Source organism: Salarias fasciatus, assembly GCF_902148845.1.
Source record: "Salarias fasciatus chromosome 7 unlocalized genomic scaffold, fSalaFa1.1 super_scaffold_4, whole genome shotgun sequence".
In the NCBI taxonomy this organism is placed as follows: domain Eukaryota; kingdom Metazoa; phylum Chordata; class Actinopteri; order Blenniiformes; family Blenniidae; genus Salarias; species Salarias fasciatus.
In genome coordinates this window covers 19,104,533-19,130,403 of record NW_021941229.1, presented here as the reverse complement: position 1 = coordinate 19,130,403, position 25,871 = coordinate 19,104,533, and the positions used below count along the sequence as shown (strand labels likewise).

Below are 25,871 nucleotides of genomic sequence, written 5' to 3'. Positions count from 1 at the left end.
GGTACCAGGTACAGGTAAATGCATCCGTCTCCACTTCCACCTCTCCCCACTGGATTCTGAGGAGCAGATTTTGCTCTCCTGTGACGGATGTTTCTGGAAGCCAGGTTTAGTTTCGCACTTCAGAGCGTGTGGCCTTCAGTCTGTCAGGTAACCTCTCAGCCATACAGTCCTCATATTTCCTAGTCGTATGCTTCGTATTCGTGCTCACTGATTTCGTAGAGAACACGACAGGAACCGATAAAAAAACGAGCCTGTCAGTCTAGAACCAGGGCAAACAAACACCTGCCGTCCGAGACATTTCCAGGTTCTTGTGGGAACGAGATCTCAGCGCAGTTTTCCGGCTCCAGCCTCCTGTTTACACCGACCGGCGGGGGATTTGGGTTCTACTCTTTTAAGCAGGTGTCTTTTACAGGTCACGCGTTTTGACCCTGACATTCCCGCGTCGCTTCAGAGCGAGCGGGACCTCCGACATCCGTTGGGCTGGAGATACGAGATAAAGGGCTGACAGAGTGACAGTGACATTCTCCACAGCCATGAGCTGAGAATGCGAGTCGGCTGCCGGAGACCAAATGCCACAAGGTCGACGCTCCGATACGAGCCGCAGATTCCCCTCCGCTACCAATCAGCGTTCTCCCACGGCGCACTTGAGCTCCGTGCGCGAGTGGAGGGATTCTTGACTGCAGGAGGATCAATGAGCCGCATATCAAAAAGGATTTTGTGTTGGTGAGTCATTCCAACCTGCTGCCATGATGTCCTTCATGTCATAAAATAAAAGTTTCACTTAAATAAACGCTAGGAATATTTGTATTCTTTTTATTTTAGGCCTCTTTTCCATCTTTTTGAAGAGTTTCACCTTTTGCCAGGTGGCAATCATCAATAACCATTTCTGAATGACTTACTGGCTTTAAGACATAAATATAAACAAACATGAAGATTTCTAAGATCTGTGTTGTTTTGAGAGCAAGCAGGCATTTGTGAACTTCAGGAAGAACAATTCCCTTAACTATTTAAAGAAAAAAAAAACTGAAATTGGAACATTTTTGTTGGGGAAATCGATTTATTTTAGCTTTTTTGGTGTAAAAATATACATCAACAGATGAATTTCCTGAACGAAGCATAAAAAAAAGCTGTGACTCCTCTTCAAAATCTGAACTACAGCATTTTTATTAGAATCCAAAACATGGCTAACCTTGAACATTCTCGGTGTACATCCTTTATATAGAGACTTCTAGAAAATGGGTTCAGTTTTATTAAACAGCAAATCTGAGAGTAAAATTTCACATGGTTTGATGTGTGAAAATGTTTAAAAAAAGTTGTCACATCTGCATGTTTCAAGGCGCACAGTAAAATTTAAAATCTCTCTAAAAAAAAAAAAAAATGAACACACAAAGCAACATCACTGCAAATCATGGATACGATTACAAAACAGAAGAGGATACAAAACTGTAGCGCAGTCTGGACACAACAGCAATGTACTGGTCTTTGCATCCTACATTCTTTGCAGCTGTCACCATTTCTGAAATCTACACGTTCTGCAAGGGAAAATGCATGTGAGCGAAATCTTCTGCGTGACTTTGTTTACCCCTCCGACACAAACGCAACACCGGCCCTCCCGTCTCCCACTGTGTGGCACTGAGAGGCTGAGTGATGGACGAGCTGCCGCCCCGGCGTCTAAGTAGGAGCTCAGAGGTTTAATGAAACTAGCTTCTCCAGGAGGCAAATGTTTGAGCAGATGATCTGCGGGAAGAGACGAAAGACAAAAGCAGAAATGCTTCTAAATGCTTTCAAAGGCAGCAAGAGAAATAACAATAATCCAGATTAGATTAGATTCTTATTTTGTAAATCAACTGAAGAAATTCCATTTCAGTTTCCACGAGCTTATCATGGACCGGGTGAGATGGGGGATCGAACCGCCAACCTCAGGTTTGGAAGATGACATAAGATGAACTTTTGAGTTTAGAAATGATCTGTAAATCAAAAAACCTTATAACATTAATTTTTTCTGACAAGCATCTGTATTGTTTGCAGAATAAACACAGTTTACTTATTTACTTAATGATGAAATAAACTTCATACTGAACTGCGATTTCTTCTAAAATTTGAATTCAAAGTTTGTGTGACTGACTCATCCGATTCGTTTGGATTTGTTTTGTCCTGTAGTTCAGTTCACGGCACAAGAGAAACCACAACGGACACAATTAGGCAAAAAAATGTGGCACTATAGAAAACAGGACTTTTTATTTTGGATTGAAAAGATCGAGTTTGCGCCTTTTTTTTTTTTTTTTTTTTTTTTTAAACAATGCATGTTTTTATAGGCTCCATAATTACATTAGGGCTTTGATGACGTGGTATCATCTGGAAAGAAAAGAAAAAAGTCACAATTACACAGAAAAGGGCAGTGACTGGAATAAAAATTTCAACAGTTTTCATGTTCTATGGTGACGATTTTAACACAACTGAACAGCCCTGAAAATATTTATCAGTCTGACTGAAATCGAGTTCCTCAAATGAAATGTGTTAGTGTTTTCTCCCCGGTGCTCATCGTGATCCGTAAAGTCTGACCATGTTATTAAGTCGGGCACAAGACGAACACAAGAGGCCTGAAATATTACAGCGCGGCGACACAAAGGGCAGAGGGAGGAGGATTATTAACAGCATGTGAATGTGTCCTCATCTCCGCACACACTCCTGCACACTTCAGAGTGCATTCCAGCAGAACACACCCCGGGGGTAACAGTGGCTGCCATGTGACGCGCTGCAGAAGACGAAGCCGGGGAGAGCAGGGGAAAGAAGGAGGACGGGGAGAAGAGGAGGCAGTGGGACGAGATGACAGGCGGATCTCCGGGGATTAATTAGCAAGAAAGTGCAAGTCGGACATTAAAATCGTGCGCAACTGATTTCAGGGACAACAACCCCCAACCCTCCCTAACAGGGTGGTAAAGCGATGTAGTGCAGCTGCACACTCGGCACCACGTCGCCCTGAATATACAGATCTAAAATAGTGGTGTGGTTTTATATTTGTGGTCTAATATTTGGCTCCGCCTGTCATGCTGAGCTCTGAGGCCTCGAACAAGATTAACATGATGGACGAGAACCACAAGCTGTTTTTCAGGCGGAGTGCAAAAAATGAACATAGCGATCAGAGCCAGGAACAAGTGCGACATGCTAACAAGGCTTCAATACACTTTTAGTATAATTTACACTAAAGGCACACAGTCAGAAAATGTTGCAATGTTGAGTATTCATTATCATTTTCACTACATTTTCTATTTGAGTGATGATTTAATGCATTATTCATTTGGTTATTGTGATTTTTATTCAAAGAGCCCAACGGAGAGTGCTCGGTGTATTTTAATAAAGCGAAACAAAGAGAGGGAGCCGGAGCTGCCTGGAGATGAAAAACGAGAAGAGGGAAGGAGGAAAAGAGGAAATAAAAGCGGGGGTATTAAAACTGAAAGCCTCTGCAGGGAGCGCTGTGGTGGAAGACGAGCCGTGAGCTTCGGTGCAGCGGAAAACACCACAGGTGTCGCGTCGCGCACTGCGGCCGAGGAGGAGCCGACAAACTCCTCAACGGCTCAAACACACACACGGAAAACAAACATTCATATCAAAGCGAGATGGAAGTGAACACACTTACTGGTTTGCAGACCCAAAGGTGTTTCCAGAGAATCCTGTCAAAGTAATGCAACAACAAAATGAGTGAAAAGTAAGAGATGACCGGATGAAAGGTGAAGAAATAGAGAGAATGCAGATGTAGGAAGACAATATACAAACTGCTCATGCAAAGCTTTAATCAACACACCTGCAATGTGAGGAAAAAATAGGAAAAACTTTATAATTGGCACTTTTAAAATAATTATGTATTTTGAGAAACTGTATTCCTGATTGTCAAGAATACATCAAATTAGGCTTTAGATATATTTCAATTTGGTAAACTTTAAAATTAAGGACATTTCACCATTTTATTAAAATTTTTTGTCAACAAGGTGAAGGTGCATCTGTAGTTAATGCGTGTATAATTAACTTTGCTTCCGAACCGAAAATGTTAAACCTTGTATTTCTGAACTTTCAAAGGACACAGATGAAAAAACAAAGACGATGTTTACTTTAGGATTAGTGACGTTAAGGTGATGGAAGAGAAATTTAAAGAAAAAAACTGAAGCAGTTGTCTCACCTCCAGCTTGTGGCTGCTGTCCGAAGCTTGAGAAGCTGCTGGGCTGACCTCCAAAACCCGGACCCTGCTGAGCCAGACTCCCAAAGGACGGAGCACTCTGATTGGCTAGGGCACCGAAGGACGGCGCACTGGGAGGTGAGGCGAACCTGGAGATATATAAGACACGCAGAGCGGGACTGAACAAAGTAACTTTGCAAAAACTGCAAGATTAAGAAGCGTAAAGTTGTGAGAAATTTCTACAGGACAACCTAAGGAGTAGTCATTTGTCAACATGAGAGATGAGCACCGTGTTCGTATGTGCAGTTTCATATAAACATGAATTTTTTGAATCATAATCTTAAATCATTGTTTGACGAGGTTTTTGCTTTTTAAACTGATTTAGTTACTGAATGAAAATCAAATATTGAGATCAAATAGTTAAAAGCAGCTGTTGAACCCTGAGGTCAAAAAGGTTACAAACCTTCAGCCCAGAGTCAATCAAAAGCTCTGAAACAACTATTTATGTGGATAAGGAAAGAAAAAAAAAGAGCTGAATTATGTGCACTTGAGGCCAAAGATGTAATGTGGAATATCTGCGTGTGTGTTTTGGCATGTGTGAGGATTGAGGCTGGGATTTAAACGGTAATCTCTTCCGACAGGACCCACGCTCACCGACTCCCAAGAGAGAGAAAAGAGAGAATAAGCCAAACAGTGGGGAGAGAGAGCAGGAGGCCAGTTTAATCTGCAGGCAGCCTGACCCCAAAGTGAGATTATCTGAGAGGAATAATCCAGTCCTGCTCAGACCTCTATAGTTTTGGGCTGTAAGCCACGATCATCGGTATCAAAACACAGAGAGGCGATCCAACTGAAGAAACCAGAGTGGAAACGACATGGATTTCAATCACTTTAAGTGAATTGTGGCAAACAAGTGATAATTCTTTCACAAATTGCAACAAATTTAAAGATTTAAGAGCAAGATAACTCCACATTAAGACATCTGGTGATGTGAGGACACAGTTGAAACTGATTCAACTGCATGAAGGCTGCCTCACTTCACAGCGCAGGTTCCTCAGCGCTGTAACGGTAATGACGTCTTTAACAGTGTGGCGACGGCCGCCCTTCACTGCGTTACGCTCGTGAGCACACAGATGTTCACACGGCCCTAAAAGCTCGACCGCGCTGCAGGCGGACTCCTGCTGCTCGCCCCCCCTCTGCGGCGCTCACACCGCCTGGTCACGCTGACATTTTCAAACGCTTTCAATCTGCGGCAGTGGGATGAGCAGGAATGAAACAGTTGGTGCAATGTGCGGCGCTATTTAGTGAAGTAAAATATTTGCTGCTTTACACCTTGAATGTTTTGTAACTACAACAGTAACAGATTTGGCAAAACAGAGCCGTTTGAGTTTACAGCCAATTGAGTCCAGATGTCTTTATGTTGTTGCCAAAGCTGCTTTTGTTCCCTATGGAATCAACTCTGGCTGCTGCCATGTCACTTATAAGTGACGGACAAACTAGTTTGATGCAGAGTTTCTTCTTGTCACTAAAAAAAAACCCCTCTGGTTTTCTTTGTGGTGCTCAGACGGTGCATTAATGACCGATGAACACTTTATCAGAGCTTAGATTGAGGAACCACTGGAAGTGTGTGTGGTTTTGCAGCAGTTGCTGAGAGCTTGTTTGGTTTGCAAATTAGCGATCGTGTGTGAGCCGTTTTCTCTTTGCTGATCATCTGCGGAGGGGTTTTTTTTTTTTTTTTTTTTTGTCTCCAGTTGGTTTCACATCACTGCTTTTTAATTTTATTTTGTGTTCAAGTTATTTGGTTCGCATGTATTTGCTATGTTAGGAAACTGCAAAAATAATCAATAACTGTTCCGCTTTTACAGCTAATTTTCAACACTCTGCTGTAATTTGTTGATTTCATAATCTAATGTGGCCCAAAGCAAAACTTCTGCATTTTTTAAACAAATAACTTTTATTCCCCATCTGCTTCATGTTTTTGGTGTATTTCTCTGGCTTTGCTTTCTTTTACAGCACTTCTACATGTCTAGTAAAAAAATAAAATAAAATAAAATAAAATAAAGAAAAAAATTGGTTGTTTTTGAGTGTAAAGACGCGATATGAAGTGGTTTTTGGGGTGTACGGAAAACTTAGCTTGAACCACTTATCATCCCATATCCGAATTAAGCTCTTACCCAAACCCTCCCATGCTGGAGGCCGCCGTTCCCTCTCCGAACACCTTCCCTGCCGTAGAGCCCATGGCGTTACTGAAAGAAGGGCCTGAGCCAAATGATGCTGCGCCGCCAAATGCTGGCGAGCCACCAAAGGAAGGAGGACTCCCAAACACTGGAGCGCTCCCAAAACCACCTGTGGGAAAGAAACGAGATTAGATCTTACTGCTGTGGGGCTACAGAAGCCTCTGCTTTGTCAAATGATGAAGAGAAAAGGCAGAAGTGATTTTAATGCTGCTTCTGGGTGCGCACTGTAGCATTATGTGACATTTCACATGTGCAGACAGTATTTTCTTACTCCAGTAAAGAGTCTTGCTTCCAGTGCTGTATAAATACTCTGAACCGACGCTAACACTCCCTAAAAGGTAATAATGCTTCATGTTTAAGCAGACAGGTGGATTTAAATTAAGGGCTGATCATTCACCTGCTGCTTTTCAGGAATCTAGACCGTCAGTGTGCAGTGTCTTGTTGTGCACGGCACATTATTCCTGTGGAACAGCGCACTGTGGCAGCTTACAGACATGATGAATACTTCACACCGACTCAATGCCTCCGAGTGGCTGGGGGAGAAAGGCCGCGCTGAAATTACAGCCTGGCAAGCAGCACGCCCCAGTAAATAATTGATTGAGCTAATGTAACAAGATTACACTCCCCGTACACAGGACAGGGACAGGGCATTACGGTGCGGAGAGGTACCAGCATCTTCATCAACCCTTTGGGTAGTTGGGCTGCGGTTACGGGAAGCACAAAATGTGTATCGAAGAAAGATGTTCAACTGGAGAATTTGTGTATCCACTGAGAGAAGCAGCAAATAAATGACTTGTTCCTTCACCTACATTTATTAATAAGTCATCCACTGTCATCATGGGAGACTTTGTACAAACGGCCAAAAGATGAAGGTCACTGACATCAAACTGAAGCTTCGCAATCAAGTAAATGTTTTTATTTTTCAGTGTTCGAAAGTAACGTTCGAATACTGTAATACTGTCAGTCAGGTAATGAAAGTTAATGATGGATCAGCTGATATCCTCCGTTCGGCTCTGCTGGGTTGAGGAGATAAGAGGAGTCACACAGATGATACCGGCGAGAGCAACGTCAAGAGACTGCTGCTTAAGTAAACAGGGATTATGTGTTGCTGTATAGACTTTCTATCATAGTCAGCTCACTATCACTGACTCTCACACATCAGTTAACCTGAGACTTCAAACTGGACCCCTGTACAATGTAAAAGCAAAGACTGTCACTTCTAGATGCTCCATCAAGCAAACGTGTCTGGATGTAATTAGAAACTCCTTCAAGTACTTACCAACACAATCACTGACATTTGTTTGGTCGACTTTAATTATCCAAATTAATTTCTACCCCGAGGAGGTATGAAGGACGCTATCTGGGTCTAAAAGTTCACTCTGAGCTGAGAGAAACTTTCACATACATACTGGGACAGTAAAGGTTGAAGAACACCTTCGGCATTGACTTACAAACGAAAACAACGCCGGCAAAGTCGTACCTGGTTTTGTTGGTGTGGAAAAGGAGCCGAAGCCCTGTGACGCGACGCTCCCTCCACCCGTACTGAAGCCTCCGGGCTTCTGCTCCCCAAAGGAGGACTGTCCGAAACCCAGAGGCTTGGCACCGCTATTCCCGAACAGACTGTTGGTACCTAAAGGAAAAGTGAGCAGATAAAATTAATTTCAAAGACTCATTAAACAAGGCTTATTACTTGCATGCATGCTAATTATTATGTGTGTAGGAGTATAATAAAGAAAACAGTCCTGCAAATAATAAATCAGGAGCTAGTGTTCAGATAGAATGTGCACTAATTAGTGAGGATGAAATTGATGAATAAAAATGTAAATAACACATTCATTAACTAAAACACTGTGTGCACCCATGAATGTAAAAAAGTATCACAAAAATCGCTAAGAGGGTTCTGATCATCTATTTTCTTATCTGTGGATCCCCACTGCTGTTAACAAAAATGTTTTCAAGGGAAATTGGTCAGAGGTCTTAAATCAGCCAAAATCTGCAACCTTGGGTTAACAGCATGGGAGTAGATTTGGATATCTGAGGGCAGCTCTGCTTTATTTGGATTGTAAAATGCACTTATTTGATTGTTTAGATAAGCTGCACACGGTGTAGTAATTAGCAATCTCACCTCGCAGCAGAATTTGCTCCATTTCAAGATCAGCTTGGTAAGCCTCTCTGTGTGGAGTTAGTAAGTTTGCTTTGAGGTGAATGCGAACACACATTTTTAAACGGACAGGTGAATTATCCAGAGAGGTTGTACTGCGCTCCAGTGCCCCATGACCCTGAGCTGGACAGCACAGTATAGAAAAATAATGGAAGTTGTGTTTTGCCTGGTCTGCTGCTGAAGTAGCATTAATTACTGTAAGACAGGGATAAATCTAATCCCGCAAACAATAAAAATGCAGCAGCGAGGAGCATATGTCAACAAGAGTTGGGTTAAACCCTATCCAGCAAATCGCTCCCTGCTTTCTGCTCCGCTGAGCTGAGTAAACGCAATGTCTCCGCATATCTGAAGCGCTGATAGTCGCTCCCACAGCAAGCTGAACACAACGCAGACGACAAACTGTGTTCGATCATGTCATGGCTTCTGTCTTTGATATTAACCAGGAATGGAAAAGCTTGGTGAGCCCACCTGCTTGAGCAGCCTGTCCAAACCCCCCAGCGGGTGTAGTGGTGCCGAATGGATTCTTATTGGCTGCGTCCTCACTCGGTTTGCCTCCGAGGCCACTGAAGAATCCTCCACCAGCAGATGAGCCGGCCGTGTTGGCTGACCCGGAACCGAACAGACCCCCACCAGATGCCGGCTGCTGCTGGAAAGGTAATGTTGATTTGTCCAAGATGGCGCGAAGAAATCAGCTTTTTTTTGGATAAAAGTATTGGCTGGGTTGCGCCATCAAACAGTGTGTGTTAATACCTGTCCAAATACACTCCCACTGCTCTGCTGCTGGCCAAACACAGGGGTGGCGGAGGAGCAACCAAAAGCTGAGACAAAAAGAAAAATGCAGTCAAGATAGAACCTTTTTATGGGTTAATGTCACATTACTCGAGGGCATCTGGCTGGTAATGCCACATAACTTTTACAGCCACCATCACAGACTTGTCACTCCCTCTCACCCCAACCCCCAACGCTGTACAGCAAATTCAGCTGACTATGGAAAATCAGGCAACTCCTTTAACTTCAGACAGGAGCGACAGGCTGTGTCCAAGTACTGAGCCCATATACTAACATCAGCTGTCCATACACACAGACATTCCCAAGCTGCTTTGGGATTTCAAGGAAACTTTGGGAATGGGACAACTCCCTGCAGCTACACCTTGTCCTTGTTCCTTTGTTGCCAAATATACTATCTTTTTAAAGTGGCTTCATATGAAAAGATCTCAATGTGTGGTAATCAGCCTCAATTACGTTAGTTTAGCATTCAACATCGTTTATAAAGATAGAACAATGTTAAAAAACAAAAACAAAAATCACCACCAAAAACACAGAGGTAAAACTCTTGAGCTGACCAGGTGAAGGCACACACTTACCCGAGGACTGACCGAAGCTGAATCCTGATGCCGAGGATGTGGTGGTGTTACTCCCAAAAACAGATCCTTGACCAAATCCTGAGCTCTGACCAAATGCTGGAGCTGAAGCTGAGCTTTGTCCAAACAGCCCTGTGCCGGTGCTACTAGCTGTGTTGGCACTGCTGGTTCCAAATGAGAAGGAACTTGCATTGGTAGCAGTAGGAGCACCAAAAAGACCTCCTCCTCCTCCTCCTCCTCCTCCTCCTCCTCCAGTAGTCGCACTACCAGAAGCTGCTCCAAATGCAGATTGGCCAAAAGAAAAGCCACTGGCTGTCCCAGTGCTGCTTGCGGGCTGACCGAAGCCACTCACTTGGCCAAAAACAGATTTGCCAAAACCAGTTCCAGTTGATGCGCCAAATCCAGCCGAACCAAACCCTGCGGACGCCGGGGCGGCAGCAGAGGAGGCGGGCGGGGCAGTCGGCTGGCCGAACACAGTGCTCGCTGCAGTCGTTGCACTGCTGACAACGGTGGGTGCAGATGTGGTGTCTGCAGGAGCTGCTGTGGAGATAACTGGTGCAACCTGAACGGAACTGCTGTCTGTTGTTACAGGAGTGGACTGCGTGAAAATGGAGCCAGGTTTTTCAGAGGCGGGCACCTGGAACGCGGTGGGAGCTACCAGAGAGGCCGGCGCTGTGGGAACAGTGGCTGGACCAGGCTCTGCAGCGGGAGTTGATGAGGCTGGGGTGGCTTCTGTTGTGGAAGGAGCACTGGCGGGTGCTGAAGATGGCTCCTCGGTGGGTGCAGGGACGGCAGGCGGCGGGTCTGGAGCAGCAGGAGCTATGGCCGGCTGTGGTGAAAGTGTCGACTCTGCCGGTGTCGGCGCTGCTTGCTCTGTTGAAGGCACCTCCACTGTGGGCTCAGGTTCTGGAGGAACACTGGCGCTCTCCTCGACAGGCTCGCTGACCACAGGTTCCTTTTCAGGAGGTGGCGTCGGTTCCGACGGTGGCGGGACAGCTTTCGGTTCCTCTGATGGCTCTGAAGGGGCTGCAAGAAGACTGCTGAAGGATGTAGGCAACGGCGAGGCCGCCGGGACAGGCTGGGGAACCGAGAATGCTGGCCTGGTGCTTGGTTCCGGAGGTTTAAACAAACTACCCGACGCTGGCCCCTTAGACAGGTCTGCTGCTGTGGAATCCTCCGCAGACTTCTGAAGACCTGCACCGAAGCTAAACTGCGCTGCCCCCTTTCCAATGCCAAGTCCAGCATCTCCAAAGCTAAACGCAGAAGCAGGTTTGGTTGCAGCATCTTTAGCTTCTTCTCCTTGACCCACACGTAGTCCAGAAAAACTGCCCAGAGTCTCTCCTCCTACTGGCTTCGGGAGCTGCGTCTCTGTCCGGAGGGCTGAGGCGGCGGTTGGTTTGGCTGCTTCGACTGATGTATTTGGAAGCAGAGTGGGAGATCCATTGCCAAGAGCAGGGGAGGTGGACTTAGGTGTCAGTGTGAATGGCTCCTCTCCTGCCTGTCCAAAGACCATCGTCCCGTTTCCACCACCAAAGGAGAATCTGTTTACATCTTTCACTGAAGACACATAAAACCACAACAGTGAGGAAATAAATTTCAAGTTGCAAAAAATGTAACCTGATAAAAATTTGCTGGCATGTTTTTACCTTGTGTTGTCCCACCTCCTTGTGTAACTGAAGTGAAACTGAAGCCTGTGGAACTGCAAGAGTCACAATGCAACCATGAGATCATCTTTTGTTTCAGTAAGGTGTCTTGCTGAACAGCACACAATTGGATGAAGACAAATGATCGACAAAAGAGGTGTCAAACATGTGGCCAGCAGATGGTTCAAAATGGGCCTGCAGGATCATTATGCAAGACTGGAATTTAAAATTTCTAAAAAACTTTGCAGATATTACTAATTCAACAGTTCGCATCCACTTTGTTATTTGTTATAGTACTATTAACAGTTGATTGTGGAATAGAGAGGAAATTTCACAGCTGGACTCATAACACAGGTGGCATCTCATCACTGTACCATGCTGGAGTTTGCTGAGCTACTGAAAGTGACCAGATCTGCATGCCTCTGTGCTTGATTTATACACCTGTAGCCACGGATGTGATTGGAAGTCAGTGATCTGAATAGCCGAGCAAATTTTGGCAATATAGTGAAGCATTATGTTGAAATATGATTTAGTTTTTGTGAACACTGCTTAAATAAACATCAGATCATTTATTTATGCATTTGGACCAAAGCAGAGATTTGCTTTTCTAAAAAGTTATTGCTATCACATCACTGATCAGAGCCACTGGAGATCATATTCGGTGGTATGTGCACCCTGAACTACCATGAGTTTCACCTGACTACACGAGAAAATCATGATAATATGGACACAGGAGGCTTAGTCTGTGGTTGCAAATATTAATACAATGTTAGGCCTCATTCTGTTCAGCCCAACCTATCCAGTTAATTCTACAGCTTAGTCTGAAACTTTAGAACAAAGTGAATTAAACCCTTAGTGTCAGAATAAATCTATGCGCAATTTCTAACCCTTGGATAATTTCAAGAACTGACAATACTTTAATCATTAGTTTGCTTACCCTGAAGTGAAAGAGAAAGCCTTGCTGCTGGTTTGCTCCACTGAGCTCGCTGGAGCCACAGAGACGTCTGTTTTGGATGACTGACCTGAAGGACAAAATGTTTATGAAGTCAGTAAAGAACCTGTCACGGCACTGATCCCAAAGCAAATTAAACAGTCAAGATTTTACAGTTCTATGAGGTTGTGAAAATGTGCTAGACAGCAGTTTTGTTTTGGTGTCACCAGATAAGGGAAACGGTTATAAGCCGACTTGCATATTTACATATATCCAAAAGTACTTACTGAAAACAAAGCCCGATTGTGAGCTGGAAGAACTTTCAGTTGGTATCTTCTGAATGACTTGAGTTGGATTCTGCAGAGGAATCAAAATTAGAGGAAATGTGGCACTTAAAAAATGACAAAATGTAATATGCAGGTTTGATAAACATCAGTACATTACAAGTACAAGTGCATTAATGGTCATTTTAAGGCAGACGTACAAAACAAAAAACTAAGAATATATGCACACACACACACACCAGGAGATCAGTAGAGTCAGAGTAATTCTTATTAAACTGAACTAAAGGGTGCAGCAGAGAGAGATTTGTGTGAGGAGATCCCCTGTCACCCAACTGCGATTTATAACACCAGCATGGGAGGAACGTGGAACATTTCTCACCCCTGCACATACAAATCGAAGTTCAGATGTAAAACTGTGAGTTATCTGTGGATTTTCACAGCCACAATGTTCTTTAAAGCAGCGAGTAAATTGATTAACACTCCTGAAATTGAGCATGTATGCAGTTCTTTGTCATCACATAAAAACTTTCTCAAAAGCATTCATGTGTCACTGCGGTGCAAAAAGCTGATGTTTTGTCACATTTTATCTGTTGTAGAGGGAAGTGAAAAAAAAAACAGAAATACATAATAATGCAGCACTAACAGAAGAAAAAATGTAATGTTTGTAAAAGTTTGATCTTATTTCAAAACAATATGGCAATATGCAGGGTGAGGAAACATTGCTGATAAGGTCTGTCAAGAAATGTTTAAATCTGAAGAATATTCATGTGTCACTTAGGAATGAGAGAACTGTCTTGGTGGACGGAGAAAATACTCACTCGTTTAGCTTGGTTGGAGGTAAGCGCGGCAAAGGTCTGAGCAGTCGGATCTGCCACCGAGGAGCTGGAAAAATCAACACAAGGGAGGACAAAGTGTTTACATTAAACAACTGTTTGCTTAATGAAGTGCACACTTAAGTGCGTTAGGTGACATTAGGCACTTGGGTGTAGTAAAACTGTTTTTGCTGCCACAATTTGTGGCATCTTTAGCCTTACTGTTTTATGTCATACAGAGACTCCACTTCGACAGTTAAAGGCACATGTCTTCATGCAAGAGATATTAAATATCAAGGAAAGATTGGTACGAAAGAAAACGGAACAAACACAGTTTGACAGAGCCAAAGTTTAGAATGAGGAAAAGAAACTAAACACACTAACACTAAACTACACTACATTCAGAATGAACAGTTTTACTACCTTATGATAGTACACCATCTTATCTTACTATATTATGAGCAGACAACACTGACAAGTTGCTCTTTTTAGCCTTATGTCATTTCAACCAGACTCCAGGCGAGCTATGTGCTCATGCACAGCTGACCTGAGCCAGTCTGAAGCAGTGGCTGAGATCAATGTGGAGTCAGTGACCTGATAAATCCATGTGGAGACACATGCAATGCAAACATGAGGCCCCTGTAAGACTCTGTCACGAACTGTCTACTTACTGAGCCGTCTTGTTGTTGCCATTATTATTATTACAGAATAGTATGCGATGCAAAACCCAAACAAAAACCGAATTTGATAAGATTAACAGATTAAAAAAAAAAACAACTCATCCTTAATGGGCACTTATACCAAATTTGTAAGACTAAAAAGGGATGTCATATAATTTTTTGGGACCAATACAATAAAGCCTACATGATCAGATCATCTAAATTTCAGAAAAAACAGAAACAAAGTCTGACTATTAATCATCATACTGTTCAAGCAGAGTGAAACTGTAATATTCAGATCTATAGCACACATTTATTTAATGACACTAGCTCGTATTAAAAAGCAGAAATGATCGCGAAATGGACAGACAAAACTTGTAAAAGCCAGTCGTTGAGGTCGTACCCGATGACTGGAGAAACTGACACAGTTGGCCCTTTGTTGTTGAGCTCCTGAACGTTGACCACCTGCGGTACGGTCTTCAAAGTAGACTCCGTTAAAGAAGTGCTGATGGCAGCTGCAACAAAAGCAAATGCACACAAGAGGAAACTTTACGAGTGCGTTCTTAAGAAGAGACGTGAGAGACGCAAACACATGCAGAGTATGTTTTTTTTTTTTCTTGGCATTTATGTGATGAGTACTGAAGTGACACAAAGTCATGAGGTTTAAATGATTCGGACCGTGAGTCTATGTCTCCCTCTGGTGACTTAAAAGTAGCATCACAACACCAACATTCCAGCAGTTGGCACAAACCTTTCAATGCATTAACCTCTCTTTATTGTTAAAACAACAATTTAATATATATACTATTATATTTCGCCTACCAGTCTTCTGATTGGCCAACTGCCTGCGTAGAGCAGCGCTGGCTGCAGCTTGTTGGGCAGGAATAGTGACCGGGACAGTCCTTTCAGTTGGCGGAGCTCCATGCTTCACGGTCTTTGTGGCCAGAGCCGTGCTGTCAGCACCACTGAGATTGATCTTGTTTGTTGGAACTGAAATTAAGAAAGCAAATCAAGCCTGTGTTCAGCAGGTGGATGTGATGTAAAACTACTACTTCTTGTTTATTTTTTAATGGCACTGAATGCTAAACAGGTCTTCACGGATCAGTTTGGACTTTTGTTACCTGGACTGGCAATCGGGCTGATTCCAAAGGCAACACCCGGTACTGAATGAATTTTGGTTAAAGGCGTGGACTGGATGGCTCCGAAGCCCGGCTGGATCGAAGGGGTTCGCACCACTGTGGGGTGGCGGGGGGTGGACAACGGAGGCAGAGTGGTCATGGGAAGAGGGAGGGGCTGCAGTTCCTCTTCTTCCAGCTCCAAGGGGGCTGGGTGAGGGTCCAGGGACTGAGACAGAGAGGACGTGGAGCTCACGTCGTCCAAGTCCTCGTAGTATTTGGGCGACAGGAACGCGGAGCGAGACAGGTTGGCTGAAAACAGGCAAATGGACAATTTGAATACAGCACCATAGAATAAACATAAACATACCGAAATTCTATTTATCAACAAAATCTTGCATAGTGGTGACACAAACATGTTTTAAAACTTTAATGCGAGACTTCAGTTTATTTAATTCTGGTACCTGGAGCAGTTGAGCGCACGGGAGGCATCTGTCCCTTTGAGAGGAAGTTGCGCAGCTGGGATTGTTTAACTGGTGATATCTTGACAGCTGGGGATAAACAGGCACAAACAGCGGGTTCAGGCTTTAAACAGAAACCCACACGGAGACCTGTGAACAGAGAGACTTTCTTCCCGAACTCGTAGGTCACCACTAGCCCACCCAGATCCAGTCTTGTTGCAACATATTCAAAATAAAAGGGGTCATACGTGGAGATTTGGCCTTTGGAGGAGTCGTGTCCAGCCTGGCTTTCAGCAGTGCGTCCCTTAAAGACTCCAGCTCACTTTCCAGACTAAAAAAAAACACAGACAAGATTTTTTTTATAGATGCGAACTTGACCACCTTTATAACTTCACTAACATTCACAACTTTTACAGCCAAGAAACAATTCAAAACCATGGAAAACAGCACACAGGAAAGAAAAAAAGTCAGAGGTCCTTCTCCATTCTAATAAACTCCAAGTTACCAGAAATCTACTGTCATTTATTTATCGGTTGTGTTGTTCTTTTCTTTTAGTCCAGCTCCTTACCCAGCTGCTGGTGCTGGAGCACTGCTTTGATTAAGGACTTGAGTGGCTGATTTGCTGTAAAGGCGCAGAGAAGTGAGTTCTTTAACCAGCTGGTCCAGTTTCTTCTTCATTTGGTTGATAATATACAGGTTGTTGGACAGCGTATTGAAGAGACCCTCGCGCCCAGGAACAACCATGTGTCTGTGAGGAAAAGGTGGATTTTAGAACATAATAAACCTTGGATACTAAGAAAATCATTGTCACCGTTTTGTGTGTGTGTGTGTGCGTGCACTCACTTTTGCTTCTTCTTTTTCTCCAGATGTTTTTCCCACTCTACATCCAGCACATCATTGACGTCCTCCACAGCGGAAATGACATACTGATACAGCCTCCGAATCTCCTGATCAATCCAAGACAAAGTCAATTGGACCAGATGTTACGAGCATGTAGGTGATTCATTTGAGGTATTTACTCAACTTTAAGAGCACCCACAAACACCACCATCTGTCCCAGAGTTTCTGACCTTGAGCTGCTCCTCGCTGCGAGGGTCTAGAGGTTTTTTGTACAGCAGCTGCCTGTAGCTTCTGTCCTTGCTCAGCTCATTCTGGGTCTTGGCTTCCTCCGCCCCTGCAAAACCCTCAAGTGTCGTGGTCTTGAGAGTGCCGATGTCCCCATGAAGAGACTGTAAAGGAGGCATAGTTTAAGGAGATTTGGCAGCTTGATGGTGTTAAAAACACATTACCTCAAAAGTAAACCAATACAGTGATCCTGCAACTTTTTTTTTTCCTTTTTTAAATTTGGATTTGGAAAAACAAACAAGAATTCAAAATCATCTAAGTGCTCAGGTATTTCTTCTTTTACTTCTATCCTGTGACTGCCCCCATGTTTTGGGATGCATATTTCTCATAACTCTTCGACGGTTTAAGAGATCTGGACAAGTCAAAAACTAAAAGGAAGGAGAGAAGTCGAGCTGTATGTCATTATAATGGCCCCCAAGACAATGATCATCCAATCCAGATCAGTATGTCACACATCTGCAGCGTGAACTTCTCAACAATACGGTAACATTGAAGAACTGACACTAAAGTTATCTTGGAAACCCAGCAACTTTCACTCAACATGGTTTTCATTTTCCAGCCACGGGCTTTACCTCTGTAGTTTCCTTGATCTCCAAGGTGAAAACGTGAAGGTCCTCCGACTCTTTCCTCAACTCCTTCATCTCCTCGTTAGTGCCGATCTTAAAGTCCGCTTTTGCGCTCCGCGCCTTCAGATCATCCAATTCCTTCTGGAAATGGGCAATCTGATGTGGTGTAAAAGGCATGTTTAATTGTAATATAATTTGAGGACTTGTAACAAAAAGAAATGCAAATGAGATTTAGGTACACTTATGATATCAAGGAAAACCTTCACCATGTAAAAAATGTATAAACAAGTAAGATCATGTGTTCATTATTTCTTGGAGGTAAACAAGGATTTTTGACAATACATCTTTTTAAGAGTAAAAAATGATTGAATGAATGAAATTTCTCAGAAATATGCATTTGTGGGATGAGCAAAAGAGAGCCAAATGGCTAAATTCAAATTGGTTTATCCCATAAAACAGCATTCTTATCAGGTTCAGGTGACATATACGGAACATATTCAGTGTTATCGCCTGCTTTACTCAGCCGAAAAACATTTATTTACAAGTTAAAGTGAGCGACAGATTGAGGAAGACGGTAAAAAGTAACTGCTGCCACTGACGAGACGTTAATTGTTTTGCATTCTATGTTGTTTTAGCAATCAGTCGATATTCATCTATTTCGATGAATCATGCTCACTTTGATCTCAGAGGATTCTGGGCCACAAAAGTCTCACATTCTTCCCAAAGTTCGCCAATTAAAGCTGTTATTTACTGCATGACACTCCAACAGTGTCTGGATGATATGTCTCACCTCCTCCAATATACCCGCCATAATGGGATCGGAGTCTTTCTTCTGCTGCAGTTGCTTCTCCAGGGTCTTCACACTAACAGCTGCCTGCAAGAAAAGGTGAGAAGAGATCACGAAAACCTTTTCAGACAGGTGTCATGAACACCTTCCATTACACAAGTGACACATAACAAGTCCCTCCAAAAAAACAAAACAAAACAAAAAAAAAAAAACCCTGCAATAATTCGGTCCAGTTCTATTCATCAGTGGCGTTTAAAGTAATTTCAGCTGTTGCTATTAGGAAACAAAAAATGTGAAGAGCTTAAATCCATAGCAGTTATCTGTGTTTATAGTTTGTTCATTTTCTATCACAGTTAAAGAGTTACTGTTACCAATCATGCAAAGAGTCTCTCAGAAATCCCCATGTTGTTCGTCACTCATTCACTATGTAACAGACACTTAGTAATTATGAATTTACTCCTCGCTGCTGAGTAATGAGCTAACAGTTACTAATCATCACTTTGCCTCAGTGCCGACAGCGGTTGAGTCATTTTGGCATCGACATGATTAAATTGTTTGCAGAAAACAATGCGCCCATCAGACACACTCTGAGTCTTTCTTAGGAATGAGGGAACAGCCATGAACACATTTAGACACAAATATAAAACTAATTAAGGACAAGGCCAGCTCTTTTTTTTTTTCTTCCTCAGTAAACTGACAGGACCTGTGGAGGTTGGCTGCGGCTCTGGGCAGCAGGAGCAGGTTTCTGGATTGCGGCGAGAGGCGTGCTGGTCTGAACTGGAGCTGAAAAACAGCCGATAACGTCAGAATGAAAACATAAAATGAGTCCTAAAGACGTATCTTCTCATGAACTGTGCATCTTACCTAAAGCTGCTGGGGGTTTTGGGGTGGAAGCAGCAGGAGCAGTCAGAGCGCTGGAGCTGGGAACAACTGTTTTAGGCAGTGACTGAGCGAAGGAGAAAGCTGGAGCGGGAGGCTCCACAGCTGAAAACCTTGAAAATGGTGCAGAGATCAGTTAATATGTACTTAGGTGTCTGAACACTTCAGGCAAAAGCATTACAATAGGACGGGTCGGTACCTTTCACTGAGATTCAGCTTGACTGTAGGTGGAGAGGGAGCAGCGAGGCTCTGAGGAGCTGGAACTGGTGAAGGAGCTGCAGCAGGAGCTGGAGCTACCACTGGTGACGGCTTGATGGAAATGCTGTTGAAGGAAAATGCTGAAGGCGCAGATGGAGTTTCAGACGGAGGCTTGGAAGCAAAAGAGAAGCTTGAGGACCCTGAACCAAAAGGTGCGGATCCGCCCAGGGAAAAAGCTGAGGGCGCCGAGGTGGAGGAGCTCGCTGGGAGGGAAAAACTGAAGCCCGATGAGGTGGACGACGACGAAGCGGGAGCTGGAGGACCGAGGCTGAATGGGGCGGTAGAGGGAGGGGCAGCAGGAGTTGGAGAACTGGAGGCAGCTGCTGGAGTAAAGCTGAGGTTTGGGAAAGCTGCTGGAGCTGATGGGAGGGAGGCAGCGATTTTGGGTGCCTGGGTTGTCACAGAACCTGCGAACACAACAAGATTTTTGATGGTATTTATTCAATTTTGGGCAGAATTTGATGATAACACACTGACACCTCGAGATTTTTCAAGAGTGAGGCAGGTTTTCATTTTTAGAGTTTGATTGATTTAGAACAGATGTAACTTTTCTAGCAACATAGAAAGTAAGGATTAATCAATCAGCGATTTGTACATGGCCAGAGCAAATGTTATGATAATTTTAATGACAAGGAATTATAAAATGGATCATTTTGCTAAAAAAAAAAAAAAGAACAGCTTTCAAAAAAAAGAAAATGCACTCTGTTAAATTTTCTGATCAATACTGACAAAATTTTAAGGATCCATTTTAACAACATTTACTTCACACACTTGTTAAACTACACAATAAGATTTCAGTTTCTATGGTCTGCGATAGGTCTAAATATTAACTTAAGATTTTGCATGGTAGCGTCATTTGTCTTCCAAAACTGTGTATTTTAACAAAGTAGACAGATAAACCTTTACTTGCTATTCATTTTTGTGAAGAAATATTGATGAGAATGTCAAGATTATGCCAGTAAAGTGTGTTCTTCTTTCCCCTAGATTTATCCAGCTGCTGCACACTTGTGAAACTCTGACAGCAGCTTGTAATCAACAACCAATTATCACTTTGGGAAATGGGACATTGGAGCATTAAGTTAATGTGTTATTTGGGTTTACATTTGGTAATTAGTGTTAAATTATTAAGTAGGGGTTACCAGAGGTAATTAATTACTTTGAATAATTGTATTAAGTTATTAATTTAATTAAATTGTCATTTACTAATTTGTGAATCTCTAATGCGATCAGTTACAAAGGTAATAGACTGTCACAAGTTAAACAAAACTAATACATCCACAATCAACTATCATTTTAAATAAAGTCTCATGCATCAATTAATTATGACAGACAATTAGTTAGTGGGAAATGAAGAAATCGATCCTCTATGAACTTTTGCTGGAAATCTACACGTTTACAAATTGTCTTACCTGGCTTGGGCAGCCTCTCTCCCTCCAGCGTAAGGGTGGCCGGAGGTGCCACCAGCTGTTTGACCCCAGGATTGAGGTTCAGCAGTGCGAAGGGGCAGAGCAGTCCCTCAGTGGACAGCATCAGCATTGTGGGAGCCGGTGGCAGGGTCTTCTCATCACCTTTGCAAAGGTGAGGGAGAAAAAAAAAAAAGGATAAAAATCAGTGTGACTAAATCCAAAATACATGTTTACAGGGTTTTTTTTTTTTAAACCAGCAAACTTTGTTTACTTCATTGCGGTTCCTCCTCAAGTCACTGTTATTTTCCATTTCCTCTTTAAGTTGTGCAACATAACATGTATTAGAGGAATTTGTGAAACATCTTTTAAATATTTGGTAAGAATCATATTGTATTCAATTTACAATAGACCGTTGCACGCATTTGAGGGACATTTCTTTAGCGTTGTGCTCGGCTCTGTGCTTTCAACCGACATCAGAAATAAAGAGAAAGCGTCGTCTAAACATCGTCCACGCTCCGCTTGTGAAGACAAAATGCTGCTTTGACACTTAAGAGCTGAACGACTTAAGAACAAGTGAGCACTGAGGCAGAATGTTGAAGGGCTATACATCTCACTGACCTTGACTTTTTCTGCCCTCCAGTGGCTAAAAAAAGAATCCAGATTTCTGTACGAACAGGGAGATAACTGCCGAGGATACCCGATATGGTAAAAACACAGTGAAATGCCTTCGTCTTCTTGCCAAACCCTCAAACCCTTCCCACTCCTCACACCCACTTCCCTGCACTCTCAAATTCTTGTCGTTTCTGTGGGCTAGGAGAAAAAAAAAAAATTGCAAGACTAAACCACAGTTAAAACACTGAAACGGAGCACTCACGACTAAATTAAAGATGCATTAGTCAGAGATAATACTAGTCATTCTAGAAACACCAGAAAAAAAGCACAGTGAACACTTTGTCCTCTTTGTTATTTCAACATCTATTTGTCATCTAAAACTCCTGCAACTTACAAGTGATAACTTTGCAGTTGGTTTTTGCTCCGAGGACAAATATCACGACTCCCAGTAAATCTATATTTTCCTGAGTTTTGCATCTCTATTTCCTCCAAATGCTTTGGATGCTTTCAACATCATAAAGGATTTTTTTTTTTTTTTTTTATAAAACATGTAGCATCACCAGCAGCCATATATAAACATACAATCAAACTGGCAAACAATGCTGAGAAGCATCTATGTTCTGTGATCTAAGTTCTGCATACACCAAAAAAAACAAAACAAAAAAAAACAACAACAACAACAACAACAGTATTTTATGTTTTTCAGTTAGGAAAACTAAAGTTTGAGAGCTATTGGAAATGCAAGGAGATGGAGGGGGTGAAAGAAAGAGTGAACAGACGGGAAAGGCACACGGTAAACCTCATCAGCATTCAGCAACAGGATTGTCTGGGCTTTGTTGTTTGTTATGGTCCTCTAGCTTGCCTGAGCCATTTTAATGAGTGCATTTTTTCCCCCCCCTCCACAGATATCTCTCTTGTTAGTCTCCTTTGCTTCCCCAACCTAATGTCTCACTCTGGATCAAGGTTTTGATCAGGCTACAATCATGTCATAATGTTGCTCCATTTGCAGGTTTTCTTCTTGATGTGGAGGGAGTTTGGAGGAGTAAAAGGAGGGAGATGTGACTAGACAGCATCAGCAGCTCTACGTGAATGTCTGGCAGGCTGGGCCGGTTAAGATAAAACAGTGTACTGAGACGGTAGCTGATCACTATTCTTTACACACGCTCCTATACAGCACTGCAGTGGATGCTGTATGCACAAAGAGACTTGATGGATTGGAGTTTCATCTAATATGTGCGGAGAGCTCAACAGAATCCATGTCTGAGGCAGAAACAAAGAGGAAGAAAAGCAGCATGAGATACCACACTGAAGACTATAGAATTTAAACCTTGCTTGAATGCAACAAGAATTGAAATTAATTCGAGTCTGGGGGCAGAGAGGAGGCGACGCGCACGCTGCCAGGTGCCTGTGGAGCTATTGATGCTGGGGCAAGAGAACAGCACTAAACATTTTTACAGTGATAATCCAAGAGCTACCAGGGTCTACCGCTTCACGTGTTCAGGTCCGTGGACACAGTAACTTTCACGAGACGATTCTGCTGACCTCTCCCAGCTCGTGTGATGATCAAGGCACACCCAAAATCAAGAAGAACGACATGATCTGACTGTTAATGATTTCAGGACTCCATTAGATGTTTTACCAATAAGGTACCGCTTTGGCACAGAAACAACTGAAACGATGCAAACACACATTTAAACAGAAAAGAAGTAAAGATTGGGAACCTCTGAGCTCTGACCAGCTCAGATGTGTTTTCACAAAATGTACACTGAGCAACAGTCTGGATATCTTGCTTTGCATTTATAAATCATAAGCTACTCTTAACTTCTGCTAGGGTTTATTCCAAAGTTTTCAATAAAGTTCTATCTAATCTAATCTCTGCAAAAAGAAGCAATGTTCGCACTGACCACAAGAAAATAATTGGTGTCATTATTTTTCATGTTCATTTTTCAGACAGTTTCATTTCATTTTCTGCTTTCTTGCATTGTTGTTTTGTCTGTATTCATTATTTTATCCCCATTAATCATTTCTACCATTCAATATAAGTTTTTAATTGTCCTTCTGTACTGTTCAAGGTGTTTGTAATATGTTTAAAACTAATAAATCATGGGAAGAAAAAAAAGACTAAACAACATTTATTCAAATTAAATTTGTCCTGAAGCAAAGATATTTGGATTTATTTAGATGTTACAGCTGCATGCATAGATAAGCAGAAGCAGACTAAAACAAACTTAGCAGTTCTTTTTTTAACATTCCTGTGTTTTTGATATTACTGACAAGTTCGACTTGAAATTGTCCGAAGTGCTGAGGAATCGCTACCATTCTTAACGGTTATCCACCTGTTTAACAAAATAAAGGATTTTTTAAAGCTCTGGACGCAATATCCCCTCAGCCGAAGTGGAGAGAGGATGTCACCAAAGGAAATATGAAAATGTGACATTATGTGACAGATATCTACAACACGGGAAGCAATCCGGTGGGTTGTTGACACGGATTCTGATCAGATCACGAACAGGGTTACACCACCTCATGCAATCCAACTTTGATTTCGATCAGACAAAGCCAATCAGATAGCAGTGTTTACATGATGCCATTTCAAGCAAACAGACTGATTTATGCTTCTCGTAACTGCACTAAAAGCATTTTAGGAAGGAAAAAAAAAAATCCCACAAACACTGAAGCACACTGTTTGGAATTTCCTTAAAGCTCGTGTCCGAAGTTTTCAAAGAGAGAGGTTTTTTTAATCCAACGTCTGGAGGTTCCGCCCTCCCTCTGCTTTCATGAGCGACCAAGCCACGCCCCTTTAATTGTGCACGCTATTATCCGTCAGGTGAAAATGAGAGCCTCCGACTCCTACAGCATCCTACACGTTTAGCTGTTTACGGTGGATGTTCAGCAGACCGTGGATATATCCGAGGTAAGCGCGGCGGCTGCTGTTACTCACCTCTGCCTGGGCGAGCGGCCGTGCTCTCTGGCTGCGTGCACACTTTGATTGACAGCGCGACAAGGTGGAAGCTCGAAGTCTATTGGCTGACGCTGACCGGCGCTTTTTCGGATAACATGGGGGTCTATGAGACGTAGGCGGGGCTCATAAATAAATTTTTATATTTCTTTATGCTAATATTATATTGTAGTATCGAACCAGACTGACACATTTAAGCTCTGTTTAAAAATGATACATACGTTGGAAACAAACGGAAACTCCGGACGCGAGCTTTAAATCTCACATCACTGCCTCACCAAGTTTAGAGCACATATGGTGAGATGTGTCCACTGATTGAAAAGGAGGGAAAAAAATCCAAACTGCAACAATTCAATTGTATGTCAGATCTGCTTGGTATGAGCCAGAACCCTAAAAAACTTTCAATAGATGTCGGATTGTTTTCCCCTTGAGGCTAAGTACGATTGAAAAGGACATAGATTTGATGAAAAGCTACTCCACAGGACATAAGCATGAATTCGTTCATTTCTCCCTTGGAAAAAAAAAGAAAAAGAAAAAAAAAAAGAAACATGTGTACAGAAGCATCTCTGCTGAAAAGTGCTATGGTAGACTTTACGGAGCTCTAAAGTTGGTGTAAGTGACAACCATCCTCCTGGCTTTGCTGACGGGAAATTAACTTCTGCTGAGACAAGAAAAGAAAGCCAGTGCACAGAAAGCCAAATTCACTTACTGATGTGGATTTCCTGCTGGCTGGTGTAGTCTATCGCTAAGCCAAGGGGCAAAGTGTCTTCATTTGTCTCAGTCACTGGAAGCTCAGCTCGACTTGCGTCCTCCAAGATCCAAAGTTCCCACATCTGAAAGGGGCAACGATCCGCACGGTCAAAACAACCAATACTGACATTTACTGTTTTATTACCTGCTGAAACTTCAGCACATCAACAAGCAGGCCTCTTCTATCCTGTCTATGAAATGTGAGGCTGTCTAGTGCAGCTGCATTCGCAGCGCTGAACGGTACCCATGAGGACAATAAAGAGCATTAGATGATTTTCAAAGGACATCCAGAAAAGTGCTGGGAGGTTTTCAGGACTCGCACTTGTATATCAGTCTTGCTTTTCTGATCTGTAAAAACTGTTTCAAAAGAAAATAATTTACACTTTTGCACTTCATTTTTATCTCACAAGATTTGAAATAATCACACTTTGTCAACATGTAAACAAAACAGCTGTAACATGCAAAGTAAATCCATCTAACTATTTTGATGTAAACGTATTCAAAGGCAACATTTGATGGATCACCTTGTCATCCTGTCTGGCGATGACGCTGACCTCGATAGACGCTGCTGATGCCGCAAACACAAGGTCCCTGAAAGCAGCAGCACATCGGTCTAAGCTTTACAGCAACTGAACAAAGTTCAGGAAGTAAATGACGTATTCAGGTAAGAAACAGGCCGGAGATCGACGACCGCTCT

The 25,871-nt window shown here is 42.7% G+C and overlaps 1 protein-coding gene across 3 annotated transcripts in view; it reads right to left on the bottom strand.

The window, feature by feature from the left end:
- Positions 1-1,043: 1,043 nt before the first annotated feature.
- Positions 1,044-25,871, bottom strand: part of nup214 (nucleoporin 214) — a 29,632-nt gene continuing 4,804 nt past the window's right edge. Inside the window, exons 9-37 of one of the 3 annotated variants that reach the window (XM_030084639.1) lie at positions 25,699-25,765; positions 25,134-25,257; positions 20,857-21,015; positions 19,389-19,854; positions 19,175-19,302; positions 19,014-19,093; positions 18,314-18,397; positions 17,530-17,679; positions 16,903-17,061; positions 16,676-16,779; positions 16,401-16,580; positions 16,081-16,163; positions 15,836-15,922; positions 15,378-15,683; positions 15,079-15,246; positions 14,660-14,771; positions 13,604-13,667; positions 12,789-12,858; positions 12,508-12,592; positions 11,574-11,626; positions 9,931-11,484; positions 9,317-9,384; positions 9,035-9,212; positions 7,886-8,035; positions 6,343-6,514; positions 4,175-4,320; positions 3,638-3,671; positions 2,329-2,355; positions 1,044-1,737 (exon numbers count right to left, since the gene is read on the bottom strand). In XM_030084639.1, the coding sequence (XP_029940499.1) occupies positions 2,352-2,355; positions 3,638-3,671; positions 4,175-4,320; positions 6,343-6,514; positions 7,886-8,035; positions 9,035-9,212; positions 9,317-9,384; positions 9,931-11,484; positions 11,574-11,626; positions 12,508-12,592; positions 12,789-12,858; positions 13,604-13,667; positions 14,660-14,771; positions 15,079-15,246; positions 15,378-15,683; positions 15,836-15,922; positions 16,081-16,163; positions 16,401-16,580; positions 16,676-16,779; positions 16,903-17,061; positions 17,530-17,679; positions 18,314-18,397; positions 19,014-19,093; positions 19,175-19,302; positions 19,389-19,854; positions 20,857-21,015; positions 25,134-25,257; positions 25,699-25,765 (5,035 nt within the window). In that variant the 3' untranslated portion in view covers positions 1,044-1,737; positions 2,329-2,351. The remainder of the gene's footprint in view (positions 1,738-2,328; positions 2,356-3,637; positions 3,672-4,174; positions 4,321-6,342; positions 6,515-7,885; positions 8,036-9,034; positions 9,213-9,316; positions 9,385-9,930; positions 11,485-11,573; positions 11,627-12,507; positions 12,593-12,788; positions 12,859-13,603; positions 13,668-14,659; positions 14,772-15,078; positions 15,247-15,377; positions 15,684-15,835; positions 15,923-16,080; positions 16,164-16,400; positions 16,581-16,675; positions 16,780-16,902; positions 17,062-17,529; positions 17,680-18,313; positions 18,398-19,013; positions 19,094-19,174; positions 19,303-19,388; positions 19,855-20,856; positions 21,016-25,133; positions 25,258-25,698; positions 25,766-25,871) is intronic. The other 2 variants (XM_030084637.1, XM_030084638.1) reach the window with 2 other exon arrangements.